General features: G+C 42.4%; 1 protein-coding gene across 1 annotated transcript; it reads left to right on the top strand.

The window, feature by feature from the left end:
* Positions 1-868: 868 nt before the first annotated feature.
* LOC133444576 (transmembrane protein 168-like) lies at positions 869-12,412 on the top strand. The gene is made up of 5 exons (XM_061722418.1): positions 869-1,342; positions 2,611-3,325; positions 5,670-5,812; positions 9,077-9,351; positions 11,859-12,412. Exons 1-5 carry the CDS (start codon positions 897-899, stop codon positions 12,404-12,406), a joined length of 2,127 nt encoding a protein of 708 aa, XP_061578402.1. The 5' UTR covers positions 869-896; the 3' UTR covers positions 12,407-12,412.
* The last annotated feature ends 2,335 nt before the right edge of the window (positions 12,413-14,747 follow it).

Raw genomic sequence — 14,747 nt, forward strand, 5'->3', positions numbered from 1 at the left:
GTCGACGTTATTCCGTGTTGCTCAAATAAACTTTGATTTAAGGCTGATTTATGGTTCCGCGTTACACCAACGCAAACAACAATATTCATCTCCATCTCCATTTCCATCCCTTATGTCATTTCATCAATGAATGTGGTTTTACTGCTATTTCAACATTTAGAGTCATCATCAGAAAAATAACACCAGAAAAATAACTTATTTGACAATTTTCACCTGTTTCAAGTAGATTTTCACTTGAAATAAGTAGAAAAATCTGCCAGTGGAACAAGATTTTTTTGCTTGTAATAAGAAGATTTTTCTACTTATTTCAAGTGAAAATGTACTTGAAACAGGTAAAAATTGTCAAATAAGTTATTATTCTGGTGTTATTTTTCTGGTGATGACTCTAAATGTTGAAATAGCAGTAAAACCACATTCATTGATGAAATGACTGAGTCTGATTTATGGTTCACCAACGGTAAGAGTGCGCGTCGCCGCGTAACCTACCCCGTCGATTTAACGCAGGACCATAATTCAGGCTTGGAAAAACAAGCATCTTCCCCGCGAAGCGCCTTTTTGTTTGACCCTCGGCGGACGCCGTCGTCCAGGGGCCAACATGGCGGCTGTCGCCTGACTTGAAACTTTTACCGGAGAAACTTTTGACGCCAAAAAAATGTTGTTTTCGCGTCTGTCAGCGGGATCTACGGAGCTCAATCCGCCAGGTTTCCACTTTACATCGGATATCAGATGAAACCGCTGCGGGGACGTGTGGAGATGTGACCCGTTTGGCGGTGTTTACGCGGCTTCTTCCGGCTCCGCGACTTTTAACCTGGAATAAACTTCAAATTATTTATAATTTTTTATTTTTTATTTTTATTTTTTAATCTAATTCGGACTTTAGGGACTCGAGGGGACACATGTGGCGGTTTGTGCGGTTCTGCGTGAGCCGCGGGCTCCGCGCCGTGAGCGGCCAGGGGTCCGGGGCGGTCACGTGGTCCACCCTGGTCACGTGGTTGGGGTACCTGTCCGGGCTGGCCCTGGTGCTGGCGCCGGTGCTGGCCCTGCAGGCCCGCTGGGCGGCCCCCGTGCTGGCCCTGGCCCTGCTGGTGCCGGCGGCCGCGGGGCTCCTGCACGCCCGGTTCGGGCTGGAGCGGCTCGGGCCGGGGCTGGTCTACCTGTGGTTCGGGTTCCTGCTGGGGCTGCTCTGCTTCCAGGGCCCGGAGGAGCGGGGGGGCCCGGGGGGCCCCGGCCCGGGGGAGCGGGCCGCAGGACTCCTGCTTCCCGCCGGCGTGGCCCTCAGGACGGTGTGGTTGCTGCTGGACCGGGTCCTGGGGACGGAGGGAAAAGAACCGCTCTTTATGAGGTAGAAATGAGGACTTATTAACAATCTATATGATCAGTATATACACACGTGTCCAAAATTGTTGGTACCCCTCAGTTAAAGAAGGAAAAACCCACAACTCTCACTGAAATCACTTGAAACTTACAAAAGTAACAATAAATAAAAATGTAATGAAAATTAAATAATCAAAATCAGCCATTACTTTTGAATTGTTGATTAACATAATTATTAAAAAAAAACAACTAATGAAATAGGGCTGGACAAAAATGATATACCCATAACTTAATATTTTGTTGCAAACCTTTTGAGGCAATCAATGCAATTAAACGATTTCTGTATTTGTCAATGAGCTTTCTGCAGCTGTCAACAGGTATTTTGGCCCACTCCTCATGAGCAAACTGCTCCAGTTGTCTCAGGTTTGATGGGTGTCTTCTCCAAATGGCATGTTTCAGCTCCTTCCACAGATGTTCAATGGGATTCAGATCTGGGCTCATGGAAGGAACTTTAGAATAGTCCAACGCTTTTCTCTCAGCCGTTTTTGGCTGTGTGTTTTGGATCGTTGTCCTGTTGGAAGATCCATGACCTGCGACTGAGACCAAGCTTTCTGACACTAGGCAGCACATTTCTCTCCAGAATGCCTTGATAGTCTTCAGATTTAATTTTACCTTGCACACATTCAAGACACCCTGTGCCAGATGCAGCAAAGCAGCCCCAAAACATTACTGAGCCTCCTCCATGTTTCACCGTAGGGAAACCAAAAAGCTCCAGTTTGGTCTCATCTGTCCAAAGGACATTCTCCCAGAAGCTTTGTGGCTTGTCAACATGCATTTTTGCAAATTCCAGTCTCGCTTTTTTATGCCACATCAACTCTATGTTCATAGACTCAAAAACCAAGCATACGAAGAAAAGAACACTGTCCCTACAGAAATCGTTTAATTGCATTGATTGCCTCAAAAGGTTGTGCAACAAAATATTAAGTTATGGGTACCATCATTTTTGTCCAGCCCTATTTCATTAGTTTGTTTTTTTTAATAATTATGTTAATCAACAATTCAAAAGTAATGGCTGATTTTGATTATTTAATTTTCATTACATTTTTATTTATTGTTACTTTTGTAGGTTTCAAGTGATTTCAGTGAGAGTTGTGGGTTTTTCCTTCTTTAACTGAGGGGTACCAACAATTTTGTCCACGTGTGTATGTGTGTGTATATGTGTGTGTATGTGTGTGTGTGTGTGTGTGTATGTATGTATATATATAATATATATTTTTTAACCATGTTCAAATAAAGGAGTCAGAAGGAGAGGACCAGGCCCCGGCCGGCTCTGCTCACGTCTGCGGAGCAGCTGGTCCTGCTGGGCTTCAGCGCGGCCAGCGCGGCGCTGCTGGTGCCGGCCGGCCTGAGCGTGGCGGTGCTGGTGTCGGCCCTGGCCGCCGTCATGGTGGCGCTGCGCATGAAGGTGCTGCTGGCGCTGCCCGGCCTGGCCTGCTTCGCCGCCGTGGCCGGCCTGCAGTTCTTCCCCGCCCTGGGCGTGGCCACCGACCCGGCGGCGCTGGCCTGCTTCTTCAGCCTGCTGCTGTGCGAGCCGCTGCTGGACGTGGTCTTCAGCGGGCTGTCGGTGACGGAGCGCTGGCAGCCCTACCTGGCCCGCCGGGCCCTGTGGAGACGCCTGTCGCTGCTGCCGCTGCTGCTGCTGGAGCTGCTCTTCGTGGCCCTGGCGGCCCGGAAACCGTCCCACTCGGACCGCTGGTACGTCCTGGTCCCCGGGTTCGTCCTGTGCCTCGTCTTCTGGGCCATCTGCCACACGGTGTTCGTGATCACGGCGTGGGGCTTCCACAGCAAGCTCAGCGACTGCCAGCGGCTGTGCCTGTCCCAGGGGCCCGACGGCACGAGTCTGGACAAGGTCATGGCCTCCAGGGGCATGAGACACTTCTGCCTGATCTCCCAGCGGCTGGTGCTCTTCTCCCTGGTGTCCACCGGGGCCGTGGCCGCGCTCTGTTGGCAGGTAGGGACGACCGGCCGGGAAATAAGTGCCATCTATTACCTCCTTTCCACCAAACCGGTTCCAGGGCTGGTTCTGGGTCAGGGCTGAGTTTGGAACCAGGGTTTTTGTTTCCACAGACAAAGAACTGAAATTCATAAGGCTGAATATCGAGATCACACTAACTCACTATTCTTAGTCTAAAGTATTAAAACTTATGGATTTAGTGGCATTTCAATCTGCACCAGTAATGTTTAAAGCAAAAAATCATTCGCTACCGGATAACATTCAGAAATTATTTATTGGGAGGGAAGGGGGTTATAATTTAAGGGGAAACCTAAACTTTAAATCTTTATTTGTGCGTACAACAAAAATACGTTTTTGTGTATCAGTTTGTGGAATCAAACTGTGGAATGATTTGAATTTGGAGTTAAAAGAATGTACAAACATAAAACCATTTAGAAATATAAAGACAGTTTATTTGAGGTATAAAAATGAAGACTGTGTTTAAAGATCAGCAGCTGTGTGTGTTCTGCTATTTCGTCATGTTGTTTTTGTATGTTTGTATTATATTTATATCATAGTTATATTTATATCATAGTTACTGTATATTATATTTATGATAGAGCTTACATTTTGTATTAAACAGGTTATTTTTGTAAAAATTATATATATTTATATAAATTAGTGTATTGTATAAAACGTAAATACAGGCATATCATTTATGTTTAGGTGTGGAAAGGGGGTGGGATTAAATAAGTTTATACTTCCAACCACTCCTTTTCGAATATGTAACTGAAATATGTTTTATGATGTGTTTTTTCTTTCTTTATGTGGTGGAATGCCCACCTGTATTTGTTTCTCTTATCTTTTTTTTCTTGTTTTTTTTTTTTATACATGTTCGGAAAAAAAAAAAAAAAACTGGCTCCGGGCCGGAAAAACCAGTTCCAAGTAGTGATGTACCGAAATGAAAATTTGTGGCCGAAACCGAAAATAATAATAAACACCTGGCCGGGCGCCCGGCGTGGCTCCGGGGCGCATCGCCCGTTACCGGGGATCAAACAGACAGATTTCGCTGAAAATCTCGGAGGGTGAAGCTGGTCCAGCCTGGGACGTACCCTGGAAATCCCTGCTCCCAAAGCGGCTGGGAACCTGGACAATTTAGTCGGACGGACCGCGCTTTGGGAACCAGGAAGTAGGCTGGAGTAGCGCGCATCACCGCGGCTTTAACCAGGGAATCTGACCGGTTCCGACCGGCCGGGACCGCAGGAACCGGCCTGGACTGGTAGCAGGGACTCCCGGGGACCGACCAGCGGAATTTCAGCCGGATCTGCCCGGCGGATGCTGCGCGACGGGCGCCGCAACCCCACGGCGGGCGCACAGATCGCCTCCGGGGCGCATCCGCGGCGCATCTCCCGTTACCGGTGATCAAACCAACAGATTTGGCTGAAAATCTCGGAGGGTGAAGCTGGTCCAACCTGGGACAGACCCCCGAGGACCCAGCTCCCAAACCACCCGGGAACCTGGATGATTTAACCCGGATCCGCTCCGCCACGGCACCGCATCCGACTGGCTGAAGGAAGCACCGCTCCAGCAGCGGAGAGATCTGGTTGTGGGCGTGGTTTCAGCAGCGGAGGCTGAACCTCTGGAAATCTGCTCCCGTCGTGACGTCACGACGGGAGCAGATTCTAATCGGCTCAAAAAAAACCACGTGACACTGGGGGACTCTGTCCGGCGGGGGTCAGAGACCTTGCAGAAATTCATGGTATTTTGTCTCCCCTGTGCTGGCAGGGTGAGGGGAGACCACTTTATATATGTTAAAACAAGAAAAAACGTGTTTTTCATAATAGGTCCCCTTTAAACTCAGAAGCGTACTGAGGCAGCGGCCTCATTCACAACGACATTTTACAACAACAGGAAAACCAGAGGGTTGGAAAAAGGTGTTTCCAGCTCTATAAAAAGATCCAGAGTAAAATAATAAAACCATTCAAATAAATAAGAGAATAATAAACAAAAACTATACAAATTAACGTGGAAAAAAGTAATTTGTATCAGCAGCGTGTCATTTACACAAAATCTGAATAGTTTAGTTACTTTCCACCGTATTCCTGTTAATGATATAAATCACCACAAATGACTGAAGTATCAACAGTATCTATTTTCATTTGAGAATCGATTTTAGAGCTCATAGATCTGGTATCGGAAGTATGGATATTTCAGTATTGATCCACACATCACTAAAGGTGAACGAGTTGTGAACCAGAACCAGCCCTGAAACCGGTTTGGTGGAAAAGACCTGAACATTCTGGCACAAAATGATGCTAATAAATGTCTAATGTGTGATTTTGTGTATTTCTTGTGCTCCCAGGCGTCCAGCAGCATCTTCGTGAGCGTGTTCCTGCTGGTGCTGCCGCTGGAGTCTCTGTTCCACGGACTCTTCTACGAGCTCGGCAACAGCCTGGGCGGGACGTGCGTGGGCTACGCCGTCGTCATCCCCACCAACTACTGCAGGTGACGTCAGGCCTCTCTGCTCCACTATGTTCACCAACTACTGTTCAGGGACTTTAACTGGACCTGGTAGTGATGCACCGAAATGAACATTTGTGGCCGAAACCGAAACCGAAAATAATAATAAACACTTGGCCGAATACCGAACAATACCGAACATGGTTCTTCAGCAGTTTTTCATTTATTTTGCCAATTTTTTCACCATTGCATAAATCAAATAAATTTGATTTAGGCATGCTTTTAAAAGAAAAAAAATCTTTTACAAAATTACAAGGTAGAAAACATTTGTTGAACATAAAAAACTGAACATCTTAATTTCCCGGCATTTCTTAAATATTCCAGCAGACATACCAGCAAAGAACAATAACTTAAAATAAATAAATTAGCAAAATACATTTTTTGGCCATCTTTGAGCTTACGTTAGGCTTAACTGACTGAACATTGTAACATAGGCCTTAAAACAATAAAAATGCATTCAAGCGCTCAGGGTTTTTTATCATTTCAAATGATAAATCAAACTTGTAGAGCTGAAAGACTTTGCAGATGTGCCCCCTCTAGATATTTGAGCAGAACATTCATTGCAAACAGCTATTCTTGTATTATTCTTTGCCACTCTAAAATACTTCCACACTGCTGACATGTTTGCACCACTTCACTCCACGCTCTTCACTGTTTGATTTCGTCATCTAAACGCACCCGTAATAGATTGATTTATGTTGTTTTGGTTCCACCTCCTGGTGAATGTTAGGTAAAATTCTTATGTGGTTAGTTTTTGGTTGGCCAACGATTTATGTAGTGCGCAACAGTTACGGAGCGGCCAGTCTATTTCCTTATATTACAACGCCGTTATTAATTGTTCGTTTTTTTCCCCACTTATTCCACCGAACACCGAAAGTGTTTTTTTTGCCATTTTCGGCCGAACAATTTCGGTTACCGAACAATCGGTGCATCACTAGTACCTGGCTGCACAAAAAAGTTTGTTTTTACGAATCCTCTAACTCGTCTCGAATGGTTCGTCCAGCCTGCAAAACAACAAACTTTATCTACGGGTGTAGGGCTGCAGCTATCGAATATTTTAGTAATCCAGTATTCTACTGAAAATTCCTTCGATTAATCGAGTAATCGGATAAAACATTTTTTTGTTTAGTTAAAGAGCAATTATAAATATAAATAAGATGTTAGATGTTAATTGACATTACTAAAACTAAATAATATAATCCAGTAGGTTCATGGCTGTGCATTTAAAAACCCTGAACTTACACCAGTCGACCAAATTCACTGCCTTCAAGGATCTTACCAAGAAATGTTCTTATTTCTAACCTAAAAATGCCATTACACCTGATAACACACATAACTTAAAAGGTTAGGTGTTTTTCCCACGTGTTTCAATTGAACTTTCATTTGTGTCAATCAAATTTTAAGTTCTAGTTAAGTTTTAAGTTAAAGTCTTGATAAGATTTTGAGTTTTGGCAGTGTTGAAAATAAAAAGATGAGACCTGCTGTATTGGAGCACATTTTCTTTTAGTTAAAACTGTAGCGGGAACAGATGTTTAGAGAAACCTATGTATGTACTGGGTGAAGGCTGATTTATGGTTCCGCGTTACAACAACGCAGAGCCTACGCTGTAGCCTCTGCCTCGGTGTAACGTGGAACAATAATTTTGGCTTTAGAGGGGGGACATATAGGAGAACGGACCAGAAGAATATAGAGTGGATTAAAAATAAAAGCACTGAGCTACATGTGTCTCCCGTCTGGGCCATTGCAGACTGCCTGAGCATGCATATATATATAGTCTGAGCATGGCATGTTACTAAAACCAAACATATCCGCCTCTTTCTTCTTCCTTTAACGTGCGCTGCGTCAGCGTGTTGTGCTGCATTAAATGTAGTCCGGGCGAAACACCTGCTTTGAGCTGCAAAATTAAACGATTCCTCGAGGCAGAGAAAATTCCTCGATAATTTTTTGTAATCGAATTACTCAAATTATTCGAGGAATCGTTTCAGCTCTATACGGGTGTGATACCATTTCCTAAAAAAAAAAAAAAAAATCAAAAACTAATGTGCAAAAATTAGAAGTAGAGAAAGGTGAAGATACAAACAAGTTTTTACTAAAAAAGTTTGAGACAAACATATTAAACACAAGGGGCTTACATTTTTAAATTTAGTTAAATTAACTTAAATATTCATCAGACTGCTTTTAAATTCCCTTTGATTGAATTTTATTTTATTTTTTCCTATCTGATGTTGTAAAAGGATGACAATGCAACTTTGTGATGTGGTTTCCAAAAGAATCAATAATTATTGCCAAAACTCCGCAATAGATGTTAAGATTTAGACTGTTACTGAAATTTAACAGGAAGAGTGGGGAAAAAAAAGAAAATCATTTCCTCTTTTTTCACCCCTTCATCAAAATGGAGAAAAATCTTTTTTGCACATTTTTTTGCAGGTTCTTCAGCTAGAAGCCTGACAGAAAGGTAATCAAGTCAAGAACTAATATTTTTGTAAATAAATAAAATAGAAGTAGAGGAGGGTGGAGTGAACCGGGAATTAAAGTCTTTCTCTATCAACCTCAATTTTACATCATAAAGATGGAAATTTAGGCAAGATTACTTTCTAAAGCAACATACTTGTAGTTTATTTTGATTAAAAGCGTCCAAATGAGAGAAACTTGCTCATCTGTCTTGTGTATTTGTTCAAATGTCACAGTGGGAACTAGGGATGGGCGGTATGGACTAAAAAAATGATCACAATAATTTCTGGCATTTATCACGAAAACGTTAAAAATGACGATAAAAAAAAAAAACAATTCAACTCCACTTTTGTAACTATAAATCTATCACCACATTCAGTCTCTGGATCCCCCAAATCACTGCTCTAAAACATACTAAATACTACTAAACTACACCAATGGGAATTCTTTCTTTCTTTCTTTCTTTCCTTCCTTCCTTCCTTCCTTCCTTCCTTCCTTCCTTCCTTCCTTCCTTCCTTCCTTCCTTCCTTCCTTCCTTCCTTCCTTCCTTCCTTCCTTGTGGCTCATTTCCTTCCTTCCTTCCTTAAATCAGTTTTACACAAAAACGTCATCAACGGGAATTTATCGTTTTTACCGTGAGATACAAATTCTTACCGTGGGGAATTTTTTTGACGGTTTATCGTGAACGGTAAAATATCGTCCCTATGTGGGAACATAATTTCTTTAGGAGGTAAAATGCTGCAGTTGAACCAACCGTGAAGTGAAGCTGCTTCATCCCTCCGTCTCTCCGTCCTGCAGCCCCGACGGCCAGCCCACGCTGCTTCCCCCCGGGCAGGTGCACGAGCTCAACAAGCGCTCCACCGGCATGCTGAGCAGCGTGCAGCGCTTCTTCGCTCACCACATGATCGAGAACCACGGCTGCGACTACTCCACGAGCGGCGTGACGTTGGAGGCCCTGCAGGCCCGGATCAAGGCCTTCCTGGAGCTCCGCACGGCCGACGGCCCTCGCCACGACACCTACGTCGTCTTCTACAGCGGACACACGCGGCGCTGCGGGGACTGGGCGCTGGCAGGTGAGACGACCGGACTAGGGCTGGGGATCGATTCAAATGTCAAGATTCGATTCCGATTCTTAAGATTCAGAATCGATTATCAAGATTTGATTCTATTCGATTCCGATATTGATTTGGGTTACTGTTATTAAAACAGTTTTTTGAGCTGTTGCATGAATTATATGACTGTAGTTACCATATTTTCACGACCATTCGGCGCACGGTGTGAAAAGGCGCACCCTCAGTTTTGTGTGCATCGGACTCTGTTTTGAGTCCTTGACCTTTATTGGTGAAAATGCAGCTTTAATTATTATTATTACTATTATTTATCATTATTAGTATTTTTATTAGTTTTTTTTACTATTATTGTTTTTATTACTATTCTTTTTTACTATTCTTTTATTACAAATATTATCACTATTATTATTATTATCATTAGTAGTATTATTATTATTACTATTTGTATTATTACGTCTATTATTACTATTATCATTATTATTATTACTGATATTATTTCCATTATTATTATCATTATTATTATTATTATTAGTAGTATTATCATTATTTTTATTAGTATAATTATTATAACTGCTATTATTACTATTATCGTCTTATTACTACTATTTTATTATTATTACTGCTATCATTATTACTATCATTAATAGTGTTAATACTATTATTATTATTATCATTATTATTGGTATTATTATTACTATCATTAATAGTGTTATTACTGTTATCATTATTAGTATTATTACTATTATTAGTAGTATTATCATTATGTTTATTAGTATAATTATTATAACTGCTATTACTATTATCATCATTATTATTACTACTATTATTATTATCATTATTACTATTACTATTATCCTCATCATTATTATTACCAGTGGCGATTTTGGTCTGTAAATTTTGGTGAGGCCATGCTGGAAAATCTTATGCAATCAGTATCAAGTGAGAGAAGGGACCACAGCACCTTTGACCATAAAATTGCAGCTGAATAATGCCATCATCACACAAACAGTGCCAATCTAACGACATATATTATCATATCAATAGCGCTACCAAATGGGCAGTGTTCAAGAGCTCATATCAAATACTCAAGATCGAAACAGCAACGTGACAACAATAAAAACACAATGCACAAGCACGACCGTGCACGAGCATGGCGTGTACGGCGCACATGCAATACACAGCAATTAATATACAAAGCCACCACAGAGAGTATACCACAGCCAAACAGCCATTTCAGCACCACAGACAGGTAAACAGCTCCATCAGCGTCGGGGAGCCCACGTGAGGTCGTGTCCCCCCCACACCCACACCCACACATGTATCACCAGTTGCGCATTACACAAAGTCCACTATAATTCAAAGAATATAGTACATGGTCAGTTCCACTATAAAAATCTGTTAGACTCACCGGAACTCACAAGGAAAGCAGTAGAGCGCCTTTTTTGACGAGCTCCCGGTTAACCAGAGTTTCCTTTTGAACCATTCCTTATTAAATGTCCTCGTTTTGTCTTTTCCGGCTTGACAAATGGTTAAATCATCCGGTCGATGTGGTCCCAAACGTTTTATTTCCAACTTCTGCTCAATTGATAAAGTGCTAAATCGCACACGCACCAAATAGTCAACTTCATTCATTTTGAAAGAATGAAACGTCACCTATCAATCAAAGTACGTAGCCGGCGTACGGTGCGCGTCGCTGCGTAACCTCGCCGTAGGTCTGCGTTGGTGTAACGCAGAACCATAAATCAGCCTTTATTCTGGCGCGGTTTGAACAAGACAAGCGAGTGATTATGTACATTCACTGAGTGAATATTATGAAAGTAAAATATTTATTTCTGGCTAGAAATGTTGTTTTTTTTATTCAGTCCGCAAATGACGGCGAAAAGCATTCTGGGAAATTCTGGGAACAGCCAATCACAGAGTGAGCTGTTTGACCGCCGGCCGACGCCGATTCAACATGTCTGCTTCAGTTCAGAGCAGCCAATGAGAGGCGCTCTGGGGCCCTGAGCTCGCGGCCCCACTGTCGAAGCTAGTGTGTGCGCTGTACACGCGCAGGCGCGCGCAGCAGTTCACCAGTAACAACATTACAGGCAGAGGGGCCAGCTCCGCTGAGCCCCACCGAGCGGAAACAGAGGAGGCTGGATCAGGCAGGGCGAACTATTTACACACAGTTACACTACAAAAAGTGTCAGCAGATGAAATTAAGTTACATCAAATGAAAACTGCGGACATTTCATTGGAGACAAATTTATTATGAACTTATGTTTAATGACACATAATCTTCCCCTGCGCACCAGCGCACTCTGGTGGGGCCGTGCCCCACCGGCCCCTAATGCAAAGACGCCAGTGATTATTACCATCATTGTGACGAGGTGGAAGATCAGATACATTTTCTGACCAGTTATTTCAGGAACCTGTAAATCCAGCAGCTCTGCAGGTTTTCCTTGCGCCTCGTCGTGACCGTGTCGTGACCGTGTCGTGACCGTGTTGCCGGTGTTTCTTTCCCCCGTCAGGCGGAGACGCGCTGCGGCTGCCTCAGATCCTGGACTGGTGGCGGGAGAAGAACGGCGGCTCCTGCTCGCGCCTCATCCTGGTGCTGGACTGCGAGGACTCGCTGCCGTGGGTGAAGGAGGTGCGGCGGGTGGAGGGCCCGTACGTGGCGGTGCAGGGGGCGGAGCTGGCCCGGGGGGCCGACGTGGAGCAGCAGGAGCCGCCGCAGCTCGGGGACTTCACCGCCCAGTGGGTGGAGTACAACTGCAACCCCAGCAGCGGCGTGCAGTGGTGCCGGCGGGGCCGGGCCGTGTCCGCCGCCTACGGCGTCTCCCGCCACTGGAGCGACTACACGCTGCACCTGCCCACAGGAAGTGACGTCACCAGCCACTGGAGCCTGTTCTTCCCGCGGGTCACCTACCCCGTGGTGCAGCTGGCGCTGTGGTGCGGCAGCCTGAACTTGCTGTGGATCTGCGGCGTCTGCCTGCGATGTCTGCGCAGAGTCAAGCTCAACTGGTTCCCGCCGGCGGTGCTGGACACGGGGCAAGGATTCAAGCTGGTCCGGTCCTAGCGGCACCAGCCCGGGGGGGTTTTATCACTCCACACCGCAAAAAATCACAATCTTAACAAGAATATTTGTTTTATTTCGAGTTAAAATGTCTCATTTTTAGTCAAAAAAATCTCATTACGCTTAAAACAAGAGTCATCACTGGAAAAAAACAACAATTTCCACCTGTTTCAAGTAGATTTTCACTTAAAATGAGTAGAAAAATCTGCCAGTGGAACAAGATTTTATTGCTTGTAATAAGAAGATAAATCTTGTCCCACTGGCAGATTTTTCTACTTATTTCAAGTGAAAATTTACTTGAAACAGGTGAAAATTGTCAAATAAGTTATTTTTCTGGTGATGACTCTAAATGTTGAAATACCAGTAAAACCACATAAAAAAAATAAAAGACTCATCACTGGAAAAAACAACAATTTCCCTTAACATAAGTAGAAAAATCTGCCAGTGGAACAAGATTTATTTGCTTGTGATGAGAAGATACAGGACTGTCTCAGAAAATTAAAATATTGTGATAAAGTCCTTTATTTTTGTGTAATGCAAAAATGTCATACATTCTGGATTCATTACAAATCAAACCTTTTATTATTTTAATATTGCTGATCATGGCTTACAGCTTAAGAAATCTCAAAAAATTAGAATATTCTGGGAATCTTAATCTTAAACTGTAAACCATGATCAGCAATATTAAAATAATAAAAGGCTTGCAATATTTCAGTTGATTTGTAATGAATCCAGAATGTATGACTTTTTTTTTTTTTTTTTTTTTTTTAAATTGCATTACAGAAAATAAAGACCTTGATCACAATATTCTAATTTTCTGAAACAGTCCTGTAAATCTTGTCCCACTGGCAGATTTTTCTACTTATTTCAAGTGAAAATTTACTTGAAACAGGTGAAAATTGTCAAATAACAAGTTATCTTTCTGGTGATGACTCTTGTTTTAAGTGTAATGAGATTTTTTTTTTACTAAAAATGAGACATTTTAACTAGAAATAAGACAAATATTCCCGGTAAGATTTTGAGTTTTTGCAGTGTAAAAAAGAGGCAGCTTTCAGGTTGTGGCGAGTATGAAGTTACTGAAAAGATTAATCGGTTATGAGTAAGATTTTTGTATTTTTAAATATCAGGTTTTATATATATTTTTGAAATTGTTTGCTTAACGTATCAGATTAGATTTAATAGAAACTCGATGACTCTCCTTGGAAAATATGCAGCCAAATTTATCGGATGAGACTGAAAACACTATTTTGCACATTTGGTCCTCGTTGTTACGTCTAACCCCACTGCCGTACGTTCACGTGATGCCTTTTTTTAATATTCCTGTCACCAAACGTCCAGCTCACTCAGCTGATCTTTTTAATCTTAAACCAAAGTTGTTGCATTTGCAATTTCTCAAGTTTGAAATATCTTCTAGATGGTTTATTTTTTCTTCAGTCCTGTTTTGATGAAGGGATTATTCTTACACAAGTATAACGTGTTTTCTTTCTCACCTTTTTAACAAATTACTTCCTCAAATGCACTTCCTTTTGTATCTGTGTGAATGTTTAAAGCCGCTGTTGCAGTACCGCCTCTGACCACACGGTGGCAGCAGATCAAAGTCCACCTGTCTGACTCAACCAGCCAGTCTCATTACGCCCCCATGTGGCCAGAAGTGGTATTACTACAAAGGGCTTTTTGAGGATTTCTTTTTATATTCACTCCAGCTGCTTCAAGTTGTATGAAGAGTTTTGCAGGTACAGATGAGTGCACTAACAAGATATTTATATCTCCTGTACCACAGCCGGATCCTGAGGCTTATAACAGTTTACTGGACCTATGAGAGTTTATGATCAGTTTAAAAAACGTGATTTAAGGGATGGGTTACACTATGCAATAAATGAGAAGTGGAAGTTCACTTGTCAGATTCTGATTTTGTGGAGCGGCTGGTCGTCGTTCTGACGCAAGACTGAAAATTTACCTTTCGCCGTCACAAATCCATCATTTCCCAAAAGTTTCCTGGAAGCACTCGCTTAGTTCTGTGTGTAATTACAGGACTCTCAGAAAATTAGAATATTGTGATAAACTCATTTTCTGTAATGCAAAAATGTCATACATTCTGGATTCATTACAAATCAACTGAAATATTGCAAGCCTTTTATTATTTTAATATTGCTGATCATGGCTTACAGCTTAAGAAAACTCAAATATCCTATCTCAAAAAATTCGAATATTCTGGGAATCATAATCTTAAACTGTAAACCATAATCAGCAATATTAAAATAATAAAAGGCTTGCAATATTTCAGTTTATTTGTAATGAATCCAGAATGTATGACATTTTAGTTTTTTTTTTTTTTTTAAATTGC

This window comes from Cololabis saira, chromosome 5 (assembly GCF_033807715.1).
Source record: "Cololabis saira isolate AMF1-May2022 chromosome 5, fColSai1.1, whole genome shotgun sequence".
In the NCBI taxonomy this organism is placed as follows: domain Eukaryota; kingdom Metazoa; phylum Chordata; class Actinopteri; order Beloniformes; family Belonidae; genus Cololabis; species Cololabis saira.